Below are 24042 nucleotides of genomic sequence, written 5' to 3' on the forward strand. Positions count from 1 at the left end.
AATTTTAGTTATGACAAGAAAATGATTTGATTACCCATTGCCAATCATATATTTGGTTGTTCTAACTAAATTTTTTATAATCCACCAACAAAATGAGTGATTAGAAACTATGAAATATTTAGTGAAGATAATTACGCGTTTAGTAGCAAGCATAAAATCAAATTGATTACCTGTAGTGTTTATAAAGTAGTCATAATGAAATGTATAAGTGATCATTATAGAAAATGAGTTATTGATAATAATTAAATATTATTTTGAAATGACAGAATATTTATTCAACAGTTCAATAAATGTATATTTAGAAAAATAATTTATTTCCTTCACAAGTACTTCTTTTCGTACTGACAAATATTGTTCAGGAAAAATATTAATATTAAACATTAGTGTCATAGTGTAATACAGTGTACCCACATATTACTGTCAAAAATTTCCAGCGGATATATCGTCTTGTAAATGCTTCAAGCTCGGAATATAAAAACTCCGAAATAAGTATCTTACTAGAAACACCACAAATGGTGGGCGCGATCTAGTGGCGAGCACCGAACTACTCCAGCTACTGCTGCCTAACACCATAACTTTTAAATGAATAATCATTAGGTTCAAATATATATTTATTAACCTCGAACAAATATATATATTTATTCTAAATGAATATATTTTTTTGTGTCTAATTAATATTTATTAGAGTTAATATAATAATATTTTGCTCTAATATTTGGATCTGTTGGCACAACAAAATAGTTTAGTTGTCCTTTAAATAAATATTTTCTTAACTCTACCATATGATTTTATTATCTTAGAGAGAGAAATATTAATGTCAACCAAATAGAGTCTATTAAATCATTTGTTAAAAATGATAAAATAGATTATATTGACGTAATAAAATTTAGTTGTCCCAAATAATTTTTAGCTTAATAGAATTCAACAAAACCAATTTAATTGTCCAAAGAGAAATTTTTTCTCAGTATAAACTTTTGTTATGAAAGAAAATTAAAAAATTCGTCAATGAATTTTAATGCCTGCCTTCAATTGTTTAATTTAGCAAATGATTGTGAAATCGCTAGTCTTATCGCACTTTGCGAAATATATTTAGGTACACTGAGAAAAAAATTTTCTCCTGACAACTAAATGTTAGTTATGACAAGAAAATGATTTGATTGCCCATTGCCAATCATATATTTGGTTGTTTTAACTAAATATTTCATAATACACCAACGAATCTAGTTATTAGAAACTATAAAATATTTAGTAAAGATAGTTACACGTTTAGTAGAAAGCATAAAATCAAATTGATTACCTTTAGAGTCTATAAAGTAGTCATAATGAAATATATGAGTGTTCTTTAGAGAATGATCTATTAATAATAAATGAATATTATTTTAAAATGACAGAATATTTCTTTAACAGTTGAATAAATGAATATTTAGAAGAATAATTTATTTCCTTGCCACGTACTTTTTTTAGCACCATGACAATAGTCGTACGGTAAAAACGTTAATATTAAACATTAACATCATAGTGTAATACAGGATAACACTATGATCAATAATTTTCAGAGGATAACCCGTCCCATGAATGCTTCGAGCTGGCGAATATAAAAACTCTGAAATAAGAATCTTACCAGGGACGCCACAAATGGTGGGCGCGATCTAGTGGCGAGCACCGAACTACTCCCGCTGCTGCTGCCTAACACCATAACTTTTTAAATCAATAATCATTAGGTTCAAATATATATTTATTAACCTCGAACAAATATATATATTTATTCTAAATGAATATATTTTTTTGTGTCTAATTAATATTTATTAGAGTTAATATAATAATATTTTGCTCTAATATTTGGATTTGTTGGCACTACAAAATAGTTTAGTTGTCCTTTAAATAAATATTTTCTTAACTCTACCATATGATTTTATTATCTTAGAAAGAGAAATATTAATGTCAACCAAATAGAGTCTATTAAATCATTTGTTAAAAATGATAAAATAGATTATATTGACGTAATAAAATTTAGTTGTCCCAAATAATTTTTAGCTTAATAGAATTCAACAAAACCAATTTAATTGTCCAAAGAGAAATTTTTTCTCAGTATAAACTTTTGTTATGAAAGAAAATTAAAAAATTCGTCAATGAATTTTAATGCCTGCCTTCAATTGTTCAATTTAGCAAATCGTTGTGAAATCTCTAGTCTTATCGCACTTTGCGAAAAATATTTAGATAGTTTGTTAAACGCGGATAATGCCGTTGAATTGCTAGAACAGGCTCATTCGCACAATTCAAATATCTTAAAACAACGCGTGACTTCATATATAAGGAGTCATCAAAAAATTATCACTTCGTCGGAGTATAGAGTCTCATCTACCCGCTATCCAGAAATGGTGGAAGGAATAATGATCCCTAATTTGGTCCGAAACCCATAAAAAGTTTTTATTCGTATATAATTTGAAATTCGTTTTTAATTCTATCGCGTCTGCTACAGTTAATAATAAAATGGATGTAACATATTATGCACTGAGAAAAAAATTTTCTCCTGACAACTAAATTTTAGTTATGACAAGAAAATGATTTGATTGCCCATTGCCAATCATATATTTGGTTGTTTTAACTGAATATTTTATAATCCACCAACAAAATGAGTGATTAGAAACTATGAAATATTTAGTGAAGATAATTACGCGTTTAGTAGCAAGCATAAAATCAAATTGATTACCTGTAGTGTTTATAAAGTAGTCATAATGAAATGTATAAGTGATCATTATAGAAAATGAGTTATTGATAATAATTAAATATTATTTTGAAATGACAGAATATTTATTCAACAGTTCAATAAATGTATATTTAGAAAAATAATTTATTTCCTTCACAAGTACTTCTTTTCGTACTGACAAAAATTGTTCAGGAAAAATATTAATATTAAACATGAAGGTCATAGTGTAATACAGTGAACCCACATATTACTGTCAAAAATTTCCAGCGGATATACCGTCTTGTAAATGCTTCAAGCTCGGAATATAATAACTCCGAAATAAGTATCTTACCAGAGACACCACAAATGGTGGGCGCGATCTAGTGGCGAGCACCGAACTACTCCAGCTGCTTCTGCCTAACACCATAACTTTTAAATCAATAATCATTAGATTTAAATATATATTTATTAACCTCGAACAAATTTATATATTTATTTTAAATGAATATATTTTTTTGTGTCTAAGTAATATTTATTAGAGTTAATACAATAATATTTTGCTTGAATATTTGGATTTGTTGGCACTATAAAATAGTTTAGTTGTCCATTAAATAGATATTTTTTTAACTTTACTAAATGATTTTATTATCTTAGAGAGAGAAATATTAATGTGAACCAAATAAAGTCTATTAATTCATTCGTTAAGAATGACAAAATAGATTATATTGACGTAATAATATTTAGTTGACCCAAATAAATTTTAGTTTAACAGAATTTAACAAAACCAATTGAATTGTCCGAAGAAAAATTTTTTCTCAGTGTAATCACTAGATTTTTTAGGACCGTCTAAGGAGCTCGAAAACAGCTGGAAGTTTTGGGGCTGGCCCGCAGGGCCCACCGTTGCCCAGATTTTTTTTTTTATACATTTAGAACATTATTCCGCCGATGGACCAGAAAAAAAAAATAGTTTCAAACGAAGCACCCTAATATCTATATATATTTGTATATACATTCATAATATTTACATGCTTTAAAATTTTGAATTTTTTGCGGAATAAATTAAGCTACAACTGTAATATGAGTATAGTAAATGTAAGTAAAAAAAAATATTTTAACACTTACCAATTTTGTTCTTATCAGTATTTCAATGCCACTGAAGAATTGTCTTCGTTTTTTTTTTGTTACGTAACTTTGCACGTAAGAACTCACACAAGTAAGGAAGCATTCGACAATGGTGTGATTTATTACGAAGAATATTTAAATTAATAGATAATACTTTTAATTATCAACCATATTTATTGCCGCAGTAGAGTCTGGTTTTAATTAAATCCCCATTATTCAAGATATGGGGGAGCCGGAGGCACGAAGGCCCCCTTAAGCTGATTTTTTTTTTGTGGCTTTTAACCATCAAATTCGTTCATTTTCCATCTATTTCGGAAGAATCAATCGAAATTCCGCAAGAAATCGAAAAAAAAATTTTTTTTTTCTGGGGTACGAAGGCCTCCTCCCTAAAAAATTATAAAAAAAAGTTTTTTTTTATTTTCCGTCAAGTTATGACCTCTATAATGTTTTTACTATATTTCAGGTCAATATATGATATGTGGGGTAAAATGAACCACTCAAAAAAACATTGTAACGAAAAAATTGTTTTTTTTTTTTCATTGTCCTTCAAGCTATGACCTTATAATGTTTTTATCATATTTTAGGCCAATATGTGATATGTGGGGTAAAATGAACCACTCAAAAAAACATTGTAACAAAAAAAATTTTTTTTTTTTTCATTTTTCTTCAAGTTATGACCTTATAATGTTTTTATCATATTTTAGGTCAATATGTGATATGTGGGGTAAAATGGACCACCAAAAAAAAAATTGTAACAAAAAAATTTATTTGACGGAAAATAAAAAAAAAATAATTTTTTCGTTACAATTTTTTTTTTGAGTGGTCCATTTTGCTCCACATATCACATATTGATATTGGCCTAAAATATGATAAAAACATTATAGAGGTCATAACTCAACGGAAAAAAAAAAAAAAAAATTTTTACCTAATTTTTGAGGGGGGCCTTCATACCCCAGGGGGCCTTCGTGCCCCAGGCTCCCCTATATATTTATATATATATATATATATATATATATTAGGGTGTCCCAAAATAAAAAAATATTTTTTTTTTTAACGTCTTATGGGCTCAAAAGTTACTTCATATTATAAAAAGAATCCTCACAAAATTTCAGCCAGATATCTTTAAAATTGAGCTATCACAAAGGGGGGTCCCCTTTCCCATTTAAAACACACGCGAAAATTTTTCATTTTAGTTTTTCGTTATAAAGACTATGAAAAATTTTTTTTTTTCAGTTTTGCTTAGTATGATTTTGTAGGAAATTAAATACTCTACAAAAATGTGCTGATGCATTATGTATGTCAAACGAACTGGGAAAAAGTTACGGGGCTTCGAAAATCAACAAAAATTTAGTTTAATCAGTGTTCAATTTTTTTTTTTATTTTTCATTTTTGTTGCATCAAAAAATTTTTTTTTCAAATTTTAACGACTACGCTCTTGTAGGAAATTTAATTTCCTTCAAAAAGTATCTGATATCATATATACGTCAGTGAAGTTTAAAACATATTAATTTTTTGAACTAAAATGTCAACGGAAAGTGAACTTCACTTTTCGTTGACATTTAAAGCCCTGTAACTTTTTTCTCATTCATTTGAAGTATATATGAAATCAGATACTTTTTGAAGGAAATTAAATTTTCTACAAGAGCGTAGTCGTTAAAATTTGAAAAAAAAATTTTTTGATGCAACAAAAATGAAAAATAAAAAAAAAAAATTGAACACTGATTAAACTAAATTTTTGTTGATTTTCGAAGCCCCGTAACTTTTTCCCAGTTCGTTTGACATACATAATGCATCAGCACATTTTTGTAGAGAATTTAATTTCCTACAAAATCATACTAAGCGAAACTGAAAAAAAAATTTTTTTCATAGTCTTTATAACGAAAAACTAAAATGAAAAATTTTCGCGTGTGTTTTCAATGGGAAAGGGGACCCCCCTTTGTGATAGCTCAATTTTAAAGATATCTGGCTGAAATTTTGTGAGGATTCTTTTTATAATATGAAGTAACTTTTGAGCCCATAAGACGTTAAAAAAAAAAATATTTTTTTATTTTGGGACGCCCTAATATATATATATATATATATATATATATATATATATATATATATATATATATATATATATATATATATATATATATATATATATATATATATATATATATATATATATATATATAAATACATATGCAAATTTTTTCAGCAATAGTATTTTTGAAACCTACTCGACTAAATTAGATAGAAAATGTTGAAATTTTTGTGAAGTTGCATCATAAGGACAAATACAATAGTTAGATTTCTATGAAATCTACTAAAAATGAAGTAAATCGTTGTTGTTTTTAATTTATATCAGCAATATCTTTTGAAACAATAAACCGATTTCGACATTCAAAAATGACATTCGACGCAGTTTTTTCCACTACGGTTCAAAAAACAGTTGTCCTCAATAAGTTCAACGATTTGTATTTTATTAGAAAAATACACTTTTTCGAAATTCTTTCGATGACTATTTTTTGTGCGCTAATGAACCGATTTTGATGGCTGAGGTGGCATTCGACGTGAATTATGAAGTTTTAGAGCTGATTAAATTTTGGAATTAATCCATCGAGCGAATTAAAAGTTATTCAAATAAAACATTTATGAAAAAATTTTATTTTTAAAATATCTTCGAACGTACGGTAGCGATTATGCTCAATTTCAAAATAGCTTTCTAAGATCTCAAAACGTTGAGTTCTGTTGAAAGCTCGATTTTCGAAAATCGGATCGAAACCAATAATTTCCTTTTTTTTGAGAACTTTTAATTTTCTTAGCGGGAAGTTAAAAATTAGTTCTTTTTTTTTTGCCCACTCTAATATATATAAATATATATCCTTGACATCAGGCTAAACTAAATTTCCATGATATTTATTAATGTTGTAAACCTATAAAGTTAAACTTAAAATTATTTATTTTTTACAAGACATCATTAATGGTAGCATTTGGTTTTAAAGATGTATCTTTTTATAACATTAAAAGCATGTTGCCACACTCTTCATCAAGTCGTATTTTTATCGATCTTATATCTTAAAACAAAAAAAAAAAAGAAACATTTACAAAGATTTATATTTACAGACAATTTATTTATATAAAACAAAAATCAAAGAATAAAAATATTTTGCGGTTTAGCAAAAAAATAAATAAATTTATTTTTAAAATTTGTTTATGTAAAATCACTCGAGTTGAAAATAAAACTCGATCTTTCTTGCATACATTATTTCTGATATAACATATGTAAGTTTTTCCACTTGACTCTGCAGCGAAACCTCCCACGCTAAAAAGAAAAAAAGGTAATGCCATAATTTACATCATTTTCAGGTGGTGGTCTCAAAGTAAAGACGTGATGAAGAGCAATGTCGAAAATTTGTGTACGGTCGTCATCCACAATTTGACTGCCCCTTCTACAGGGTATTTTTCCGCGGCGGCGCTTTGGATCACGCGAGCTCATCATCATCATCATCATTATACTCAGCTAGCTAGGGCGGACGCTGTTATAAAATCAAAAATAACTGTCGCAGTCAGTGCGGTAATGTCGAAGACGAACGACGGTTCGACGGGGTGCCGATACTGGCGCACAGTGATGCCGAGGCCGAGTGTATTATTTCTTTTTCTTCTTCTCGGTGTCTTTGTGATTTTATCTAACGGAAATTACGGAGTATACGGAGCTAAAAATGTGCGCCAGGACGAACCTAGTGTCACGCGCAGTGGAAAGACTTCTTCTTCTCCATCATCATCGTCAACTGGACACCATCAAAAAGAATCTGAACCGGTGATTGAAGAGGTTACAGCAAAGCAGCTCGAACGTCTTCTTCAAGAAAAGGACTTTGTTGCTGTTTATTGGTGTAAGTCAACGCTTGTAATACGTGATCAGTTATTACATTGGTGTCTTTCACCCTGGCACATAAACCACACGTGATGGCAAACATGCGGTTATGGTTGCGTAACAAAATCTTTAAGTCGATACCCGAATCTTCTTTCAGACTATTTTTATTTTTTATCTTATCTTTTATTTTTTTCCATTTATTTTTATTGTAACATCTCTTAAACCTCATTTGCTAATGTTAGAGTACGTAGTTTAGACTACACAATTATCATTATGATCATCATTCGCTGGGTTTTCTCAGTACAGTGAGTAAGATTCATCACAGAAGTAAAGGGGAGTTGGTTGGTTGGTTAAATCAGAACATTCACTAGACGCGGTAGTCGTCGATCGACGTGGTGGCCTGCACCGCTTTTAGAATACGTACCCAAGTTATTTTGGCACAGTACAACGTTATACTTTCCCTCTCCAAATTATAGTTTTGTCCACCTCGGAAGACGATCGGGTTCTGTCCGGAAAACATCGTGACGACAATCCGATCCCCCGCAACAGGTTGCCACCCAGTACCCAATAATAAGAAAGTCATCGGCCCCCAGATACGAGTTTCAGCTTAACTCGAGCTACTTAACAACACTATTTTCATATTAAATATAACTATTATTATTTGTTTACATAATTTATTAATACTTGGTTTTATGTACAAATATTGTTTTTCAAAAAATTTTTAGCTCAAACCGTTACAAAATATTTCATGTTTCATTCGTTCAACCTGTCACATTTTAGGCTCCTCAAATTACCAGATGCGTTGAAAGAAGTTTCTAAAAATGTCTGCTACCTTTTTTTATTTATTTATTTTTTTTTTTTTATTAATAGTTAACTGGTGTGAAGAATTAAAAAAAAATCAGAGGGCTAAAATTGTTTTCGATCGTAAAAATTATTTAATCATAATGTCAGATGGTAAACCCGATCCGTTAAAATATTAGTAGATACATAAAAACAAAAATATCTAATACTATTTCAAAATTAGAACTTGAACAAAATTTTACCATATATTTTATGATGATAGACATTGATATACACTTCCAGTAGATATTAATGTAAGCGCGTCAGTTGTATTTTAAACAATAAATAACGCATGCGTGCGAATGAGTTTGACTGTAAATATAAAGTTTGAAAATATAATGAAGACAATGATGATGATGATGATGATGAAGAAGAAGAAAAGAAGACTGAGAAGTTGTAGTGAAGATATATAAAAATTGCGTGAATGGATGAAAGTCATCCCCTCCAATAATATACTTATACTATCTGTTTAACTCTGTCGTCTTTTAAACTCTTTCTCTTTCTCTCTTACAACTCCCTCTAAACTTATTTCTCTGCTCTATTCTCAGTAACGACATCGCCTAAATTGGCGGGCATGCAAGCAAAGAGTACTACGCTACGCCATTCTCCACGGTTAACAGATAACGTCTTAAGTAATAATAAATTTACGAGAAAAAAAGTAACTTTATTTAAAACATTTATCTCAATGGATACTTAAGCTTAAACATTTATGATAATTAAATTAAATTATAAGTCATATTTGTTAACTTTTGGCATCAGCTTCAAGATAAATTATCCTTGAGGCCTTTGGTAATCCAACACCTACCGAGCAATCAATGCTAGCACACGTTACTTCTTAATAGATAAACTATACCAGGGAACTCCCTGATTTACTTTTATTTATAATGATAGGATATAAAATTTATCTAGCGGTTTCGTTGGTTAACTTTCGATATTCCATTAAATATTGATTTCTATAACTATGACGAAATAAGTCGTTAAGTATCGTCGTAGGCTAATTGAAAAGCAAGGTCGGAATGATGTAACATAGTCTATCACTACGTATATATATACATTAGTTACTGAAGATTTGTTGACGAGCTTTTTCAACTTACAATTAACGGTAGTACATCTACTGCTCTTTGGCAGTGCTTGCAAAATAAGATTAATTACTTTGGGTATTTTAAATTTTTAATTGTATTAAATAAGACATTATTTTGTTATAAAAATTTAAGATATATATAAATGTTTCAGATGCGAGAAGTTGCATTACGTGTGATAAAGTTTTAGCTGAACTCGAAAAAATAGACGATGATACCGACACGTTTGGAGTTGATTTTGTTAAAATTAATGACAAACGATTAGCTAAACAATATGGGATTAAAAATTTCCCGGCACTCACGTACTTCCGGGAAAAAGAACCGATCATTTATGAGGGTGAGTATTTTTTTTTTTAATTTTATTAATTATTAGTATTGATAAGAATTTAAAATTAAATTTGAATACTAGTGAGATGGTTTGATTATAAATAATTTTATTGTTGGTATTAAAGTAGTTAAGGTTACAATTAGTCAGACATTGAACGGGATTTTATTGTATGATGTTGTCTTTCAACAATGCAATCTTAACGATTGGAGATCGGACCCATGTGGAGGCGGGTTACACTAGTTCGCCAGAAAATTTTTATTGGAATCTCGCCGAAGCAGTAACCTTGCCAGGCATACGAGAACCACAAGTCATTTGACCTAGAATCATTTTACAATCTATAAATAAATAAATAAAAAAAATATAGAGAAATATTTAACAAACTGAATATATTATTTTTAAAAAATAAATAATAAAAATAATAATAGATTTTATTATTTAATGTTTATTTTTTTTTTTTTTTTAATAAAATAGGTGACCTGATGGACGAAGAAGGTGTCTTAGATTTCCTCACAAGTCTAGAAGCCATGGATTTGCCTGATCGAATTGAGGAAGTAAATGCCAAAATTCTCAATAAAATTGTTGAAGATACAGAATTTGTAGCTGTACTATTCTGTAAGTTTTTTTTTTATTACTATACAATTTAACTTTTATTATTTTTTTTTTTTTTGTCTTCTTAAATATTTAAATCTTTGAACTTTTTTTTTAATGATAAAAGAAATTATTAAATCATATTTTTACAGCTTCTGTATATAAGCAATTTTGATAATTAAGGGGGACCACTAGTGTGAAATTTTGAAAATATCAATTTTTTTTGCATATTTCAATAGTCTATAGCTTCAAAAATAACATACTGAAATTTAAAGTGCACATCAAATAGTTTTTTAGAGTTACAGCCATCTGAAAAGCAGCTGCTTATCGGTTTTCGAAAATACATTTTTCAAATTTGCTGCAGTTTTAACTCGAAGACAAATCATCCGATCGATTTGATTCGAGTTGCAGCTTCTTTTATATGTTCCTACGTGCGATGAACCTCCAGTTTTCCGATCAAATCGAATATGTAATTTTGGCAGACCAAAAACCATCAAATTTCCACGCAAAATTTGAAATTTCTTTTAAAAACGCCGCCATTTTGTTAAATTGGAATTTTTTTTCTTAGTCCGAGGGTCATGGTACGGGAAATACCTTCTAGTTTAATAAACTTTTTAGTTTTTTTTATTTTGTGGACTGTGAAGGTCGCTGCTATCACTGCAGTGGGGACTTTTTAGGGAGATTGTGAATAACTCGTTAATTTTTGAATTTTTTGGTCAAAAAATTTTATCTACCCGGGAAAAAATGTTCAGACTTGATCAGACATGAAAAATGACCGGGCATGAACAGGCCTGATCAGGTCTGATCATGCCTGTTTATAGTTGATCAGATATGAACAGGCATGTCCATGCATGATCAGGCCTGAACGTATTTCACGTTTCAGACATGAACGGACATGAACAGGCATGATCAGATATGAGGAGGCCCGAACGTATTTAACACTTCAGACATGATCATGTCTAATTTTAGGCTTGATCATACATGAACAGGCATGATCATATCTGAACATTTTTTCCCGGGTAGTATTCATAATATATCCACAAATATGTCATTAAAACATTAAAACATTCCATGCAACAGTTTTCTTAAAAAAAATTCCCAAAAATCGTTTTTTTTCGACGGTCACTAGTGGTCCCCTTAATTTACTTTGAAATATTTAAAAATTTTGCACGTAAAAATAATTTTTATTTTGAATTTATAAGAAATTGAAAAAAAATTTTTTTTTTATTTTCCATAAACAAAGTGTACATATTTTCATATTATATTTAAATAATTTAAATAAGACTTAACTAAAACAGTTCACTTGACCTCTGTTTTAATTGTACATACTAATTATTATTGCAATAAGAAAAAAGAAGATTTTTTTTCTATGTGTGTCGATATGAATAGGTCCAAATACGGAGCGGTGTGCTGGTGCTAGTTCTAGTAAGTACACTCTCTAAAAATAGGCATCTATTGATTCATTAAAATGCCTTTCGACATTTGTAAAAAATAGTTATAGTAAAATAAATTTATAAACCAAAAGTAGAAATAAACAATCCTTTCTACTAAAAAAACTGGACAATTGTATATACTAGATAATTTAATTTTAAAACGCTTTTTTCCTATCACTAGCAAAGCATAACGATGATGTAGCTTCCACTTTTAAAAATCCCGTAGTAATTAACTACCATTAGTTAAAAATAGATAGAATTTTTTTTTAAGAAAATGAAAGAGTTAAATTTTTTTAATACTCAAAATTAGGATTTTACCTGCAATAGAAATTTTTTAGTAATTTGATAATTAAATGTACTTTCATATTCTTAAATTAAAAAAAAATAAATTAACACAAATAAACGTAATTTAAATAATTTTTTGATTTGAAATGGGACAGACAAGCCAGACTGCAAGAAATGCGCAAAAGCTCTAATAGAATTAGAAAACATCGATGATGAAGCTGATCAACTGGGTATTGGTTTTGTAAAAATTGCTGATGAAGAACTTGCTGAAGAATATAATTTAGGGCCATTACCTAAATTAGTTTACTATCGTCATCAAATACCTATTATTTATGAAAGTAAGTTTTTTTATAACGAAATTGTTTTGTATGACAAATAAAAAAGAAAGAAAAAGAGACTTTTTGCATAAAAATAGATCTTGTACACTGTAAAAAATCGGGAGTGAATCTGGATTTAATTTCAATCCGAATTCACTCCGCATTCACTCCGCCACTCGGAGTTCCAGAGTTTAAAAAAAAATCACTCTGCATGCGGAGTGAATTGGGAGTTTTTTTTTAGCGGAGTGATTTCGGAGTGACGCGAATTTTATATTTCACTCCCAATTCACTCCGGTCCGGAGTTTTAACATTTAAATGAATTTATATTAAACTGTTAAACAGAGTGGGTATGCGAGTGCGTGTGTGCGAGTCGCAAGTGTGCGCGCGAGTGCAGAGAGTGTGTGTGCGTGCGTGAGTGCGCGTGCGAGTTGGATGTGTGTGCGAATGTGTGTTCGGGTGTGTGCATGTGTGAAAGTGTGTGTGTGTTCGGGTGTATGCATGCGTGCGTGCGTGTGTTCGGGTATGTGTGCGTGTGTGTGCGAGTGCGCGATTGCGGGTGTGCGTGTATCAGCTGATCAGTAATGTAATTAATAAAATTATTAAATTAATAATTTAGAATTAATTAATTAGATTAAATTAATAAAAAATTATCTACTTCGCGAAAACTCCCCTTCGGAGTGAATTTCACCCCCAGGGGAGTGAATAATTAAAAATTCATTCACTCCGCATTCACTCCGCGAATTTTTTACAGTGGAGTAAATTATTGGGAAATAAATTAACTTTGACCTAAGATCGATACACTCAGAAAATTAAATAATAGAAACTACTATCTAGTTATGGTACAATTTCTACCATCAATCCGATAGTAGTGAATATTATCTAGATGATTGTATAAATCATCTAGATTGTAATATTCACCATATTTATAATAATTGTTACTTCCTGTATGTAAACTAGAGTTAATTATTATTATTATTCTACATAGTTATATTTCCGATCCAGATGGTAAAAGTTACCATCAGAAATTATAATAGTTACAAGGTTCAAAAAATACTTAATGTTAATAATGACCAAATTTTATTGATTACTCAATACTTGAATGACTTTTATTTTGATGAGCATACTCAATCATTCAAAGTTATTGACAGAAGCTCTCTCACTTGGAAATTGTTATTTTACGCTGATCTAGACGACTGTAAAATAACTTATTTCAACATTTTAAACAATAAAATGTACATTACTAAATTATGGATTTAAATAGAAAACATTTGTTTACAATTTAAAAGTAGAATAAAAATAGGGCTAGTACGCCAATGAAGAGTTTATAACATAAATAATTTTAATACTTGTATTTTAACTTGTAAAAAATAGTCATTTTATTGTAAAAATTCTATACATAAAACTTAAGTATGTTTGTCATCATATTTGTATTCGAAAATTTACAATTATGAAGCAGTACACGGAAAGAAAATTATGGGAAGTTTTGCTATGCATTATGGGAATGGTTCCCATAATGGTATGGGAATAGTACCTATACTACTATAGGGATGGTTCCCATATATTATGGGAACCATTCCCATAATAGTATGAGAATAGGTCCCATACCATTATGGGAATGGTTCCCATAATGATATGGGAATGGTTCCCATATTGGTATAGGAACTATTCCTATAATATTATGGGAACTATTCCCATAATGTTATGGGAACCATCCCTATAATATCATAAAATTTTTTTTTTGCACAATAGTGTAGAAATTTCCCAAAATTTGAATTTTCTTGAATGTTTTGTGCTGACAAAAAATTCTTGTTAAAAATTTTAATGTTTTTTCGCCAAATACGATTTTTTTTTTTCAATGTTTGAATTTTTGTTTTCATGTTTAATAATATTTCTGTGTATTGTAGAAGTGATTACCACACTTCTTTAAAATAATTTTTTCATGATAATATGGGAACCATTCCCATAATATTATAGGAATGATTCCTATAATAGTATGGGAACTATTCCCATAATATTATGGGAATAATTCCCATAATATTATGGGAATGATTCCCATAATGGTATAGGAACCATTCCAATTGCATTATGGGAATCATTCCCATAATATTATGGGAATAGTTCCCATACTATTATAGGAACCATTCCCATAAATTATAGGAATGATTCCCATAATATTATAGAAAGTATTCCTATAAATTATAGGAACCATTCCTATAATTATAGGAATCATTCCTATAGTGTTATGGGTATCATTCCCATAATTATAGGAACTATTCCTATAATTATGGGAAACATTCCTATAATTATAGGAACCGCTCCCATAATTTATGGTCGTAATTCCTATGATGGTATAGGAAAAAATTTCACAAAATTATGGGAACCGCTGCCATAATTTTCTTTCCGTGTACTTGAAAATTATTGAATTTTCGATTAATTTTTTCATTGCAATCAATAATATTAATTACCATCCTTGATAGTAACTGTTATCATCCCGATGGTAATTGTTACCATCCTGATAGTAACTGTTACGAAATTTATTGCAGAAGTTATCATCCAATAATTATTAATTCTATTAAAAAAAATTATAACACTAACTATTTTTACATTGAAAAACGATCCAATCATTCTAGATGATTGGAATTAAAAATTTAGCATAATAAACACAATCACTTACTTTTCTGAGTGTACCAAAATTATAGCTTCCAAAAAATATATTTATTAGGGTGGTCGTTAAAAATTAAATTTTCTCAGACGTCCCATGAAAACTTCTTTTTAGTGGAAAAATTACGTGGGGAATTTGGTTTTTTCTTTTTAAGTAAAAAGAACACGTGCCTCAGGACGATCAAAGTTCAATTTTCGATACAATCGTAGTTTATTTCAAATATCTCATGAAATATGCAAATTAAATGAAAATATCAAAAGAACAAATTTGTAGGAAATTAAATTCTTGACAAAAAAGGTCATGTTCACTTTTTTTATAAAATGTGTATTTTCGAAGATATTTTAAAAAAACTATTTCAGATCTCATCAATTGAGCATTTAAAAGATAACGAATGTTGAAAATAACGTTTTTTCTTAAATATAGACAACTTCGTAACTCGTAATGTATCAATCATTAAAGTTTGTTATAGTTTCTATAGACTTAGAAAAAGGTTTTTTTCAAAATTTGTAATCCTTGAAATTATTAATTCGTCAGATCTAAAAAAAGTTTTTTCAAAATATCTTTATAAATACACATTTTATAAAAAAAATGAATATGACCTTTTTTGTCAAGACTTTAATTTCCTACAAAATTGTATTCATAATTTTTTCTTCTAATCTGCATATTTTATGAGATATTTAAAAAAACCGCGATTGTGTCGAAAAATGAACTTTGATCGTCCTAAGGCACGTGTTCTTTTTACTTAAAAAGAAAAAACTAAATTCCCCATGGATTTTTTCACTAAAAAGAAGCTTTTTAAGGGACGTCTAAGAAGATTCAATTTTCAACCCTCATATTTATTTTAATAAATCAAGTGAAAAATCTTCTACACAGAAAAAAAAGATTTCTTGGCGCAAAAAATTTTTTCTTGTTCTATGAAAATTTTTTACTTGACCCAAGAAATTTTTGTATTATAAAGTGAAAACAAAACTTTTTTTGGGGTAAGAAAAAATTTTCTCGGAACAAGAAAAATATTTTTTAGGCGAGAAAAAAATTCTTGAGCCAAGAAAAATTTTTGTCTTCAATTCATAATACAAAATATTTCTTGCGCCAAGAAATTCTTTTTTCTGTGTATGAAAATTTCAAAGTTAAGACAAGAGCGTAATTGGTTTTTTGCAAATATCTCTATAAATATTGAATTATCCGAAAAATTGCAAGACACCTTTTTTGTAGAGCTTTAAATTTCCTACAAAAAAGGTATCTTGTATTTTTTCGAAAAACTGAATCGTTATTGAGATATTTTGAATTTAAAGTTTCCTTGGGTCTTCTAGACCCCATGAGGGTCCACAATAAATAAATATAAATAAAAATATATTACAGATGAACTCAGCAAAGAAGAAGATGTCTTAGAATGGTTAGTATCAAATAAAAGTACTGGTGATGAAGAAGATGTAATTGAAGACGTAACTGCTAAAACTCTAAATACTTTGATTGGAAATATGGATAATCTTGTTGTTCTTTTTTGTAAGTAAATAAAAATTATGCTTAACAAATTATGAATAAATTAAAAATAAATATTTAATATCACTGCAGACGATCATGGCGATGATGACTCAATGCAAGTACTTGCAGAACTTGAAAAAATAGATGATGATTTGGATAAACATGGGATTCAATTTGTTAAAATAGATGATTCGAAAGCAGCTAAAGATTTTGGAATTGATTCTGTACCAGCAATTGTTTATTTTGAAAAACAAATACCAAATGTTTACGATGGTGAGTTATATTAATTAACAGTATAATTAATTTATAATTGATAAAATAATTTTATTTATTTTGTAGGCGATGTTGAGAACGAAGATGAAATACTTGAATGGTTACTATCTCAATTAGAAAAAGATGAAATTGAAGATGTTACTGATGAAATGCTTGATCGTTTGGTAAAAGAAGGCAAGACTATCGCTGTACTGTTTTGTAAGTTATCCATTTTTAGTAAAAATAATAAGTAATTAAATTTCGGGGAGGGTGGGGCAAGAAGGCCCCGCCAAAAATTTGATCAATAAATTTTTTTCTTTGTTTTTCTTCTAATTACCACAAATTCATTATATTTGCGCATTTTTAGCCCTAAGCGTGATACCTGGGGCAAAATGGACAGACCAAAGATTCTGAAAAAAATTCTTCATATTTTTATCGTTAAATTATGAAAAATTTTAATATACTGATGCATTTTTTGGCTGATTCTCTATGCCTGGGGCGAATTTGACCACTGAAAATATTCGAAAATAATAATTTTTTTTTTTAATTGATAAATTTTTCAATTCGATTAACTTTTACAGTATTCACAAATATACTCATCGGAGTAAAATTCATCTACACTTGCACAGGAATCATGAGAACATTTCTTACAATTTCTACATTGAATCCGTGATTCCTTAGCTTCCGAATAAAGTCCATTGCAATAAAGACAGTTAGAATAATCAGTTTTAACTTTTGAACAATTTTTTTTCTTCAATTTATTTTGTGTTTTAGCCGTTATTTTACTTTTGCTCAATCCAGGTGTTTTCTCCTTAATTTTGGCGGTAATTTTAAATTCAAATTCAATTTTATTTCAATAGTTCTGCAAAAATCGTTTCAACCAATTTTTTTTTTGTAAGAGTGGGGGAACGATTTTTTACACCTTAAAAAAAAATTTTTTTATCACTTTTTGGAGGAGGACCGTTATGCCCCAGAAACAAAAATTTTTCTTTTTAAAGTTTCGGCAAAATGTCCATGAATTTTTGCGAGATAAGACAAAAGTAAACTGATTGGGTTGAAAGCCACCAAAAATAATAACCGGCTGAGGTGGGCCGTTTTTCCCCACCCTCCCCTATGTATCAATATATTGTTAAAATAAATGCTTAATTATTCACTTTAAATCATCAAATAGACGACAATAACGACCGTAAATCTCAACGAGTTTTAAATGAATTAGAAAATATTGACGACGAGTGTGATCAACTGGGTGTTGTTTTTGTTAAAATTGATAACGCCGATGAGGCCAAAGAGTATGGAATTGAAAAAATGCCGGCTTTGATTTACTTTGAAAAGGGAATCCCAACTATATATGAAGGTAATCTTGAAGATGAGCAAAAAGTTCTCAAGTGGCTGGATGAACAACAAGCATCCGATCAAATTGAAGATATTACTGATGAAATGCTCGATATGGTCATCGAAAAAATGCCTCATGTTGCTGTTTTATTTTGTTAGTGTTTATTTTATTTATAATTTGAATTACGATTGCGATATTTATATAAGTATATACATAACGTTTATAATTATTTTTAGATGACAAAGATCAGAAGAAAAGTCAAAAAGTATTAACTGAGTTAGAGAATATTGATGATGATTGTGATCAACATGACATAGCATTTGTAAAAATAGATGACGATGAAGAAGCTAAAGAATACGGCCTTGATGATCTCCCTACTTTGGTTCTATTTGAAAAAGGAATTCCACATATTTATGATGGTATGTAAATTTAAAATTAAATAAAATTTAAAATTTAACTCTAGGATCTCGATGTCCTATTCTAAGATTAAGCACATTCGAATATTTTGCATCAGCGTAATAAACTACAAATTGTTATTAATTTTGTATATAATTGCTAATATGAGACGTTTTAAAAGAGGCTACAAATGTCCCGAATATTATTTAATACATGCAAATAATATACTAGGGACAAAAAAAACATCAATTACATACATTGTAAAAATTGGGAGTGAATTCGGAGTGATTACGGATTTTATTTAAATCCGAATTCGCTCCGATTCAGTTTTAATATCAAAATAAACTCCTTTTAGGAGTGAAATTCAAATAAAAAAACAATCATCCGCTCCGCGTTCACTCCCTTAATTTTTTACAGTGAGTTCAGTAACATTTAATTATCAGATCAACGCCAAGACTCAAAAGAATTGCATACATGAATAACAATATTTTTAAGGTACAAGTCCTCTTTTGACACTCGTCACTCCCAATGCAATCGATAATTAAAATTTTTACAATCGAACTCCATTAACTCGGACGGTTAGTCTACGGAGGAGCGAAAATTTCTTGGGATTTCCAAGTTAACGGGTGCCCTTTTTCTTTTAAAAAGTAAACTATAACACATGCGCTCGTACATCTACATGAACGATGCATATATAAATATACACAAACACATACAAATGTATATCGTCAGGTGGGAGACAGCGTAGCTAGTAGTGGGGGTCAAGATTCAGGGGAAGTTCCGAGATAATGGAATCCGAGTTAATGGAGTTCGGCTGTACTTTAAAATACTTACTGGTTCATAAATTTAAAAATCACTAGGGGTGTATTGTATTCTTTAGTGTGAGGTTCAACACAGAGAGAAATTTATGATAACAATTACAATAAAGGAATGGTTCCCATAACGCATGGTAACCACTACCATAATCTTATGGTTATAATTCCCATGCATTATGGTAATGGTTACCATACATTATGGGAACGATTACTATAATATTTTGGGAATATTGTAGATATATTATGGGAATGGTTATAATAATATATAGGGTTTATTCCCATATGCACTTAGGAACCGTTACAATGTGGGAACTGTTACCATAATGATAGTTATGGAACTTTTCCCAGAAAGTATGGGCCTATATCCAATAATTCCGACTAATTATTACCGTAACGGTGTAAGATGATATTTCATAAACGTACTAGGAACAGTTACTATGAATTTCTCTTCGTGTAGGGCTAAAAAATATTAAAAATAATTTTTAGGTGATCTGATGAATGAGGATCAACTTCTTGGATGGCTACTGCATCAAAAAAAACACCGTGAAATTCCTGAAGTAACAGACGAAATGATGGAGAAGCTAATAGAAAACCAGCCCTTCCTTGCTGTATTATTTTGTAAGTAAATTCCGATGTAAGTCATATTATTGACATAACGTCGGTTTAGTTATAATAATCATCATCATCAAGGTTCATCTACATTCACTTCATCCTGGTACCCTAGATGAAAAAGACGACAAGCAGAACATAAGGATTTTAAATGAGTTGGAGAACATCGATGATGATCTCGAGAAAGAAGGAATTGTTATTATTCGTATTGACAATGAAGCCGAAGCTAAAGATTATGGTATCGATCATCTTCCCACTCTGGTATACTTCGAGGACAAAATTCCAGCTATCTACGAAGGTGATTTACTCAATGAAGATGAAGTACTTCAATGGTTAATCGAACAAAAAAAAACAGCTACCATTGAAGAAGTTACTGATGAAATTCTGTCTGGTCTTATTGATGAACATGAATACGTCGTTGTTTATTTCAGCAAGTATTTTTTAAATTAAAAATATAAAATTTTGTTTTAAATAATTGTATATTTTATTATGATTGCGATTATTATTTCTTACTTTAATAAATAAAAATAATTTAGCTGGTCGTTGTGACGAAGGCGATGAATGTGAAACAGTTTTAAAAGAATTGGAGAATATTGATGACGAACTTGATGAAACAGGAATTATTTTTGTAACAACTGAAGACACTGGATTAGCTAAAAAACACAACATTAAAAAATTACCAGCATTGGCTTTCTTTAGAAATAAAGAGCCATTACTTTATGACGGAGATCTTGAAGATGAAGATGAGGTACTGTCTTGGCTTACTGATGAAAATACACTTGAAATACCCGGTAAAATTGAAGAAGTTAATATTAAAATGTTAGAAAATATTCTTGATGAAAATGACTACGTTGTTGTCTTCTTTTGTAAGTTTTACGTTTTATTTATTTTAAGAGGAACCACTAGTGTTAAATTATATGAAAAAATCAATTTTTTTGCGTATTTTGATAGTCCTATACCTTCATAAATAACATACTGAAATTTAAAGTTCATATCTGGAATAGTTTTTTTGAGTTACATCCATCGGAAGAGCAGCCGCTTATCGGTTTTCGAAAATACATTTTTTATAACTGCTGCCTTTAAAGTTCAATATTCGAGCGTCGTGTGGCGCGAGTAAAATAGGTCTTTCTCTCGATAGCTCGACGAAACTATAGAACGATGTCGAAAAATCAGCTGTTGGACTTTTCAGCATGATTTTACTGTGCTGAAAAGTAATTGCCTATAGGAAATGTATACAAATTACCTAGCAACCGTCGTTCACTCGAGTTAGAAAAAGATAGTGATACTTTTTTCTCCATATACTCCTACTGTCGCATTTATCCTGAAATTCGCACATGCGCAAATAGAAAGACGACAATTGGAAACCTGCATAGTGATCATATGTTTCTTATTCTTATTGAATATCATAACTTGTGTGTTTGTATTGTGAAAATAATATTATTATCATATTATTAATCGTTCAATAAAAATTTTCACATTATTAAAAACAGTCAGAGATTTTAATTAATAAAATTAATAAACTAATTAATAGAATTCAATTGAAAAATAAAACATGAATAGATTGTTATTATTTACACTTGTACAATTGTTTATATTTAGAAGGTAATTTTTTATTCTCTAAATGATTGAATTCCTCTCGATTAAACTTTAAAGGCAGTCGTTATAAAAAATATTGTTCGATACAAAGGATTAAAAAGAGGGATACGGTATGCATGTATTGTCAACACTCGTCTAGGGATATGTTACATTCACAACGAGAACTCGTACCTACATCTCTCTCGCACTCGCTTCGCTCGTGCGAGAAAGATGTATGTACTCGTTCTCGTTGAGAATGCGGCATAACCCAAGACTTGTGTCGCCAATCCAAGCATGCCGCAAACCCTCTTTTTAATCCTACGTATCGAAAATAGCTATTTCAAAATTGCTGCAGTTATTACTCGAAGACAAATCATCCGATCGATTTGATTCGAATTGCAGCTTCTTTTATAAATGTTTCTACGTACCATGAACCTCCAGTGTTCCGATCGAATCAAAAATGTAATTTTAGCCGGCCAATAATCACCAAATTTTCGCGAAAAATTTGAAATTTTTTTTAAAAACGCCATTTTGTTAAATTTCAATTTTTTCCTTAGTCCGAGAGTCATGGTACGGGAAATACCTTCTAGTTTAATAAACTTACCGGGAAAAAATCATCAGACCTGATCATGCGTTAATCTCATGCATGATCATGCATGAATATTTGCCAGCCATGAGCATGCGTGATTATGCTTGGTCAGACATGATTATGATTTCTCATGCATGCTCATGGCTGGCAAATATTAAGGTATGATCATGCTTGAACAATTATAATCATGTTTGACCAAACATGGACATGCATGACGTTGCATGCATCATGCAGTGTCATGAATGGTCATTCATGATTGAGCTTGGTCATGCATGACGTTGCATAAATCATGCGAGACTATTATTTCCTAGTAATACATGCTCATGCATGACCGAGCATGATTTTCTTCAACATGCATGCCTTTGCATGAATCAATCAAAGTCATGTATGATCATTCATGATTCAGCTAAGCCATGTATGGTTCATGCATGATATTGCATGAATCATATATGAGTGTTCTTTCCTCGTCATGCATGATTGAACATTGATTTGCATGATCATGAGTGCCTGTGCATGAATCGTGCAAAGATGTCTGGATCATGCACGATCAAGCATGATCGTGCATGACGACTTTTTCTCTGGTTTTTGGTTTTTTTGATTTCACACACTATGAAAGTCGCTATCACAGCAGCGGAGAACTTTTTTTTGGAGTGGGAGATTGTAAATAACTCGCTAAATTTGAATTTTTTGGTTCAAAAATTTAATCTTGTATTGATTATATATCCAAAAATATATGCTTAAAACATTAAAATATTCCATGCAATAGCTTTCTTTAAAAAAATTCTCAAAAATTATCTTTTTTTCAGGTGATCACACTAGTGGTCCCCCTCAAGTAATTAAACTTTTACAATTATTTAAATTAAATTTATTTTAACTATACAGATAAAGAAGGTGACAAAAAAAGTCAAAAGATTCTTCAAGAGCTTGAAAATATTGATGACGAGTGTGAAGAAGAAGACATTGATTTCGTTAAAATTTCTGATGATAATATTGAAAAAGAATATGATCTTCCTGGACTACCAGCGCTTGCTTTTTACCGTCATAAATTCCGTCAAATTTACACTGGAGATATGATGCACGAAGAGTCTATTCTTGAATGGATTTTACAGCTCCGTCATTCTACACCAGATGTTATTGAAAGTGTTGATCGTAAAACACTTCAAGTTTTAATCAACGATGTTGAACATCTAGCTGTTTTATTTTGTAAGATAAATTCCATTTTTTAAAATTATTATTATACATCAGAGCGTTTCGTTTCCAGTAAAGGTTTTTTTTCTTTGCTCATCAAGCGAAATATTGTTTACATCTTTAAAAAAAAAATCCGGCCACGTTTGAGCACTTAATTTTAATTTTAAGTACTTCCTATTTGATTTTAAAATTTTTCCATTAAAAATCACGTAAATCAAATAAATTTTTTTTACTTTCTAATACTCAGCCGCATTTAATAATACGAGGTGCCATCATTTGTTACAATATGAAGAAAATTTAATGTTTTTCAAAAGCGCCCATCGCATTTTCACTGTAATTCAAGCTGTGTTACACGGGCCCTTTATAAAAGTCAATTTTTCTCTGAAATTGAACTCGTTTCGCTTAGAGAGAGTAAACTAACGAAGGTACACGAAAAATGTTTAATAGAATTTTCTAGGAAATTCTATTCTCTTCAAAAAAAGTCCTGAGAGTCAAGACGCTAAAGTCTATAGTTAACGAGTTAAAGTTATTAAAAGGTGAAGGCTTAATAAAAAAGATGAAAATTGTGAAATTTTTATTTTGAAAACTATTAGAATAACTGTAACTT

General features: G+C 29.8%; 1 protein-coding gene across 4 annotated transcripts in view; it reads left to right on the plus strand.

Annotated features, from left to right (window-relative positions):
* The first annotated feature begins 7184 nt into the window (after window positions 1-7184).
* Window positions 7185-24042, plus strand: part of LOC130676540 (uncharacterized) — a 55415-nt gene continuing 38557 nt past the window's right edge. For 2 of the 4 annotated variants that reach the window (XM_057482851.1, XM_057482853.1), the window contains exons 1-14: window positions 7185-7683; window positions 9738-9920; window positions 10383-10523; window positions 11889-11924; window positions 12373-12555; window positions 16556-16699; window positions 16769-16951; window positions 17018-17149; window positions 18102-18416; window positions 18500-18682; window positions 19961-20092; window positions 20199-20513; window positions 20620-20949; window positions 23130-23450. In XM_057482851.1, coding sequence (XP_057338834.1) covers window positions 7185-7683; window positions 9738-9920; window positions 10383-10523; window positions 11889-11924; window positions 12373-12555; window positions 16556-16699; window positions 16769-16951; window positions 17018-17149; window positions 18102-18416; window positions 18500-18682; window positions 19961-20092; window positions 20199-20513; window positions 20620-20949; window positions 23130-23450 — 3097 coding nt within the window. The remainder of the gene's footprint in view (window positions 7684-9737; window positions 9921-10382; window positions 10524-11888; window positions 11925-12372; window positions 12556-16555; window positions 16700-16768; window positions 16952-17017; window positions 17150-18101; window positions 18417-18499; window positions 18683-19960; window positions 20093-20198; window positions 20514-20619; window positions 20950-23129; window positions 23451-24042) is intronic. The other 2 variants (XM_057482852.1, XM_057482854.1) reach the window with 1 other exon arrangement.

This window comes from Microplitis mediator, chromosome 10, assembly GCF_029852145.1.
Source record: "Microplitis mediator isolate UGA2020A chromosome 10, iyMicMedi2.1, whole genome shotgun sequence".
Taxonomy (NCBI): Eukaryota; Metazoa; Arthropoda; class Insecta; order Hymenoptera; family Braconidae; genus Microplitis; species Microplitis mediator.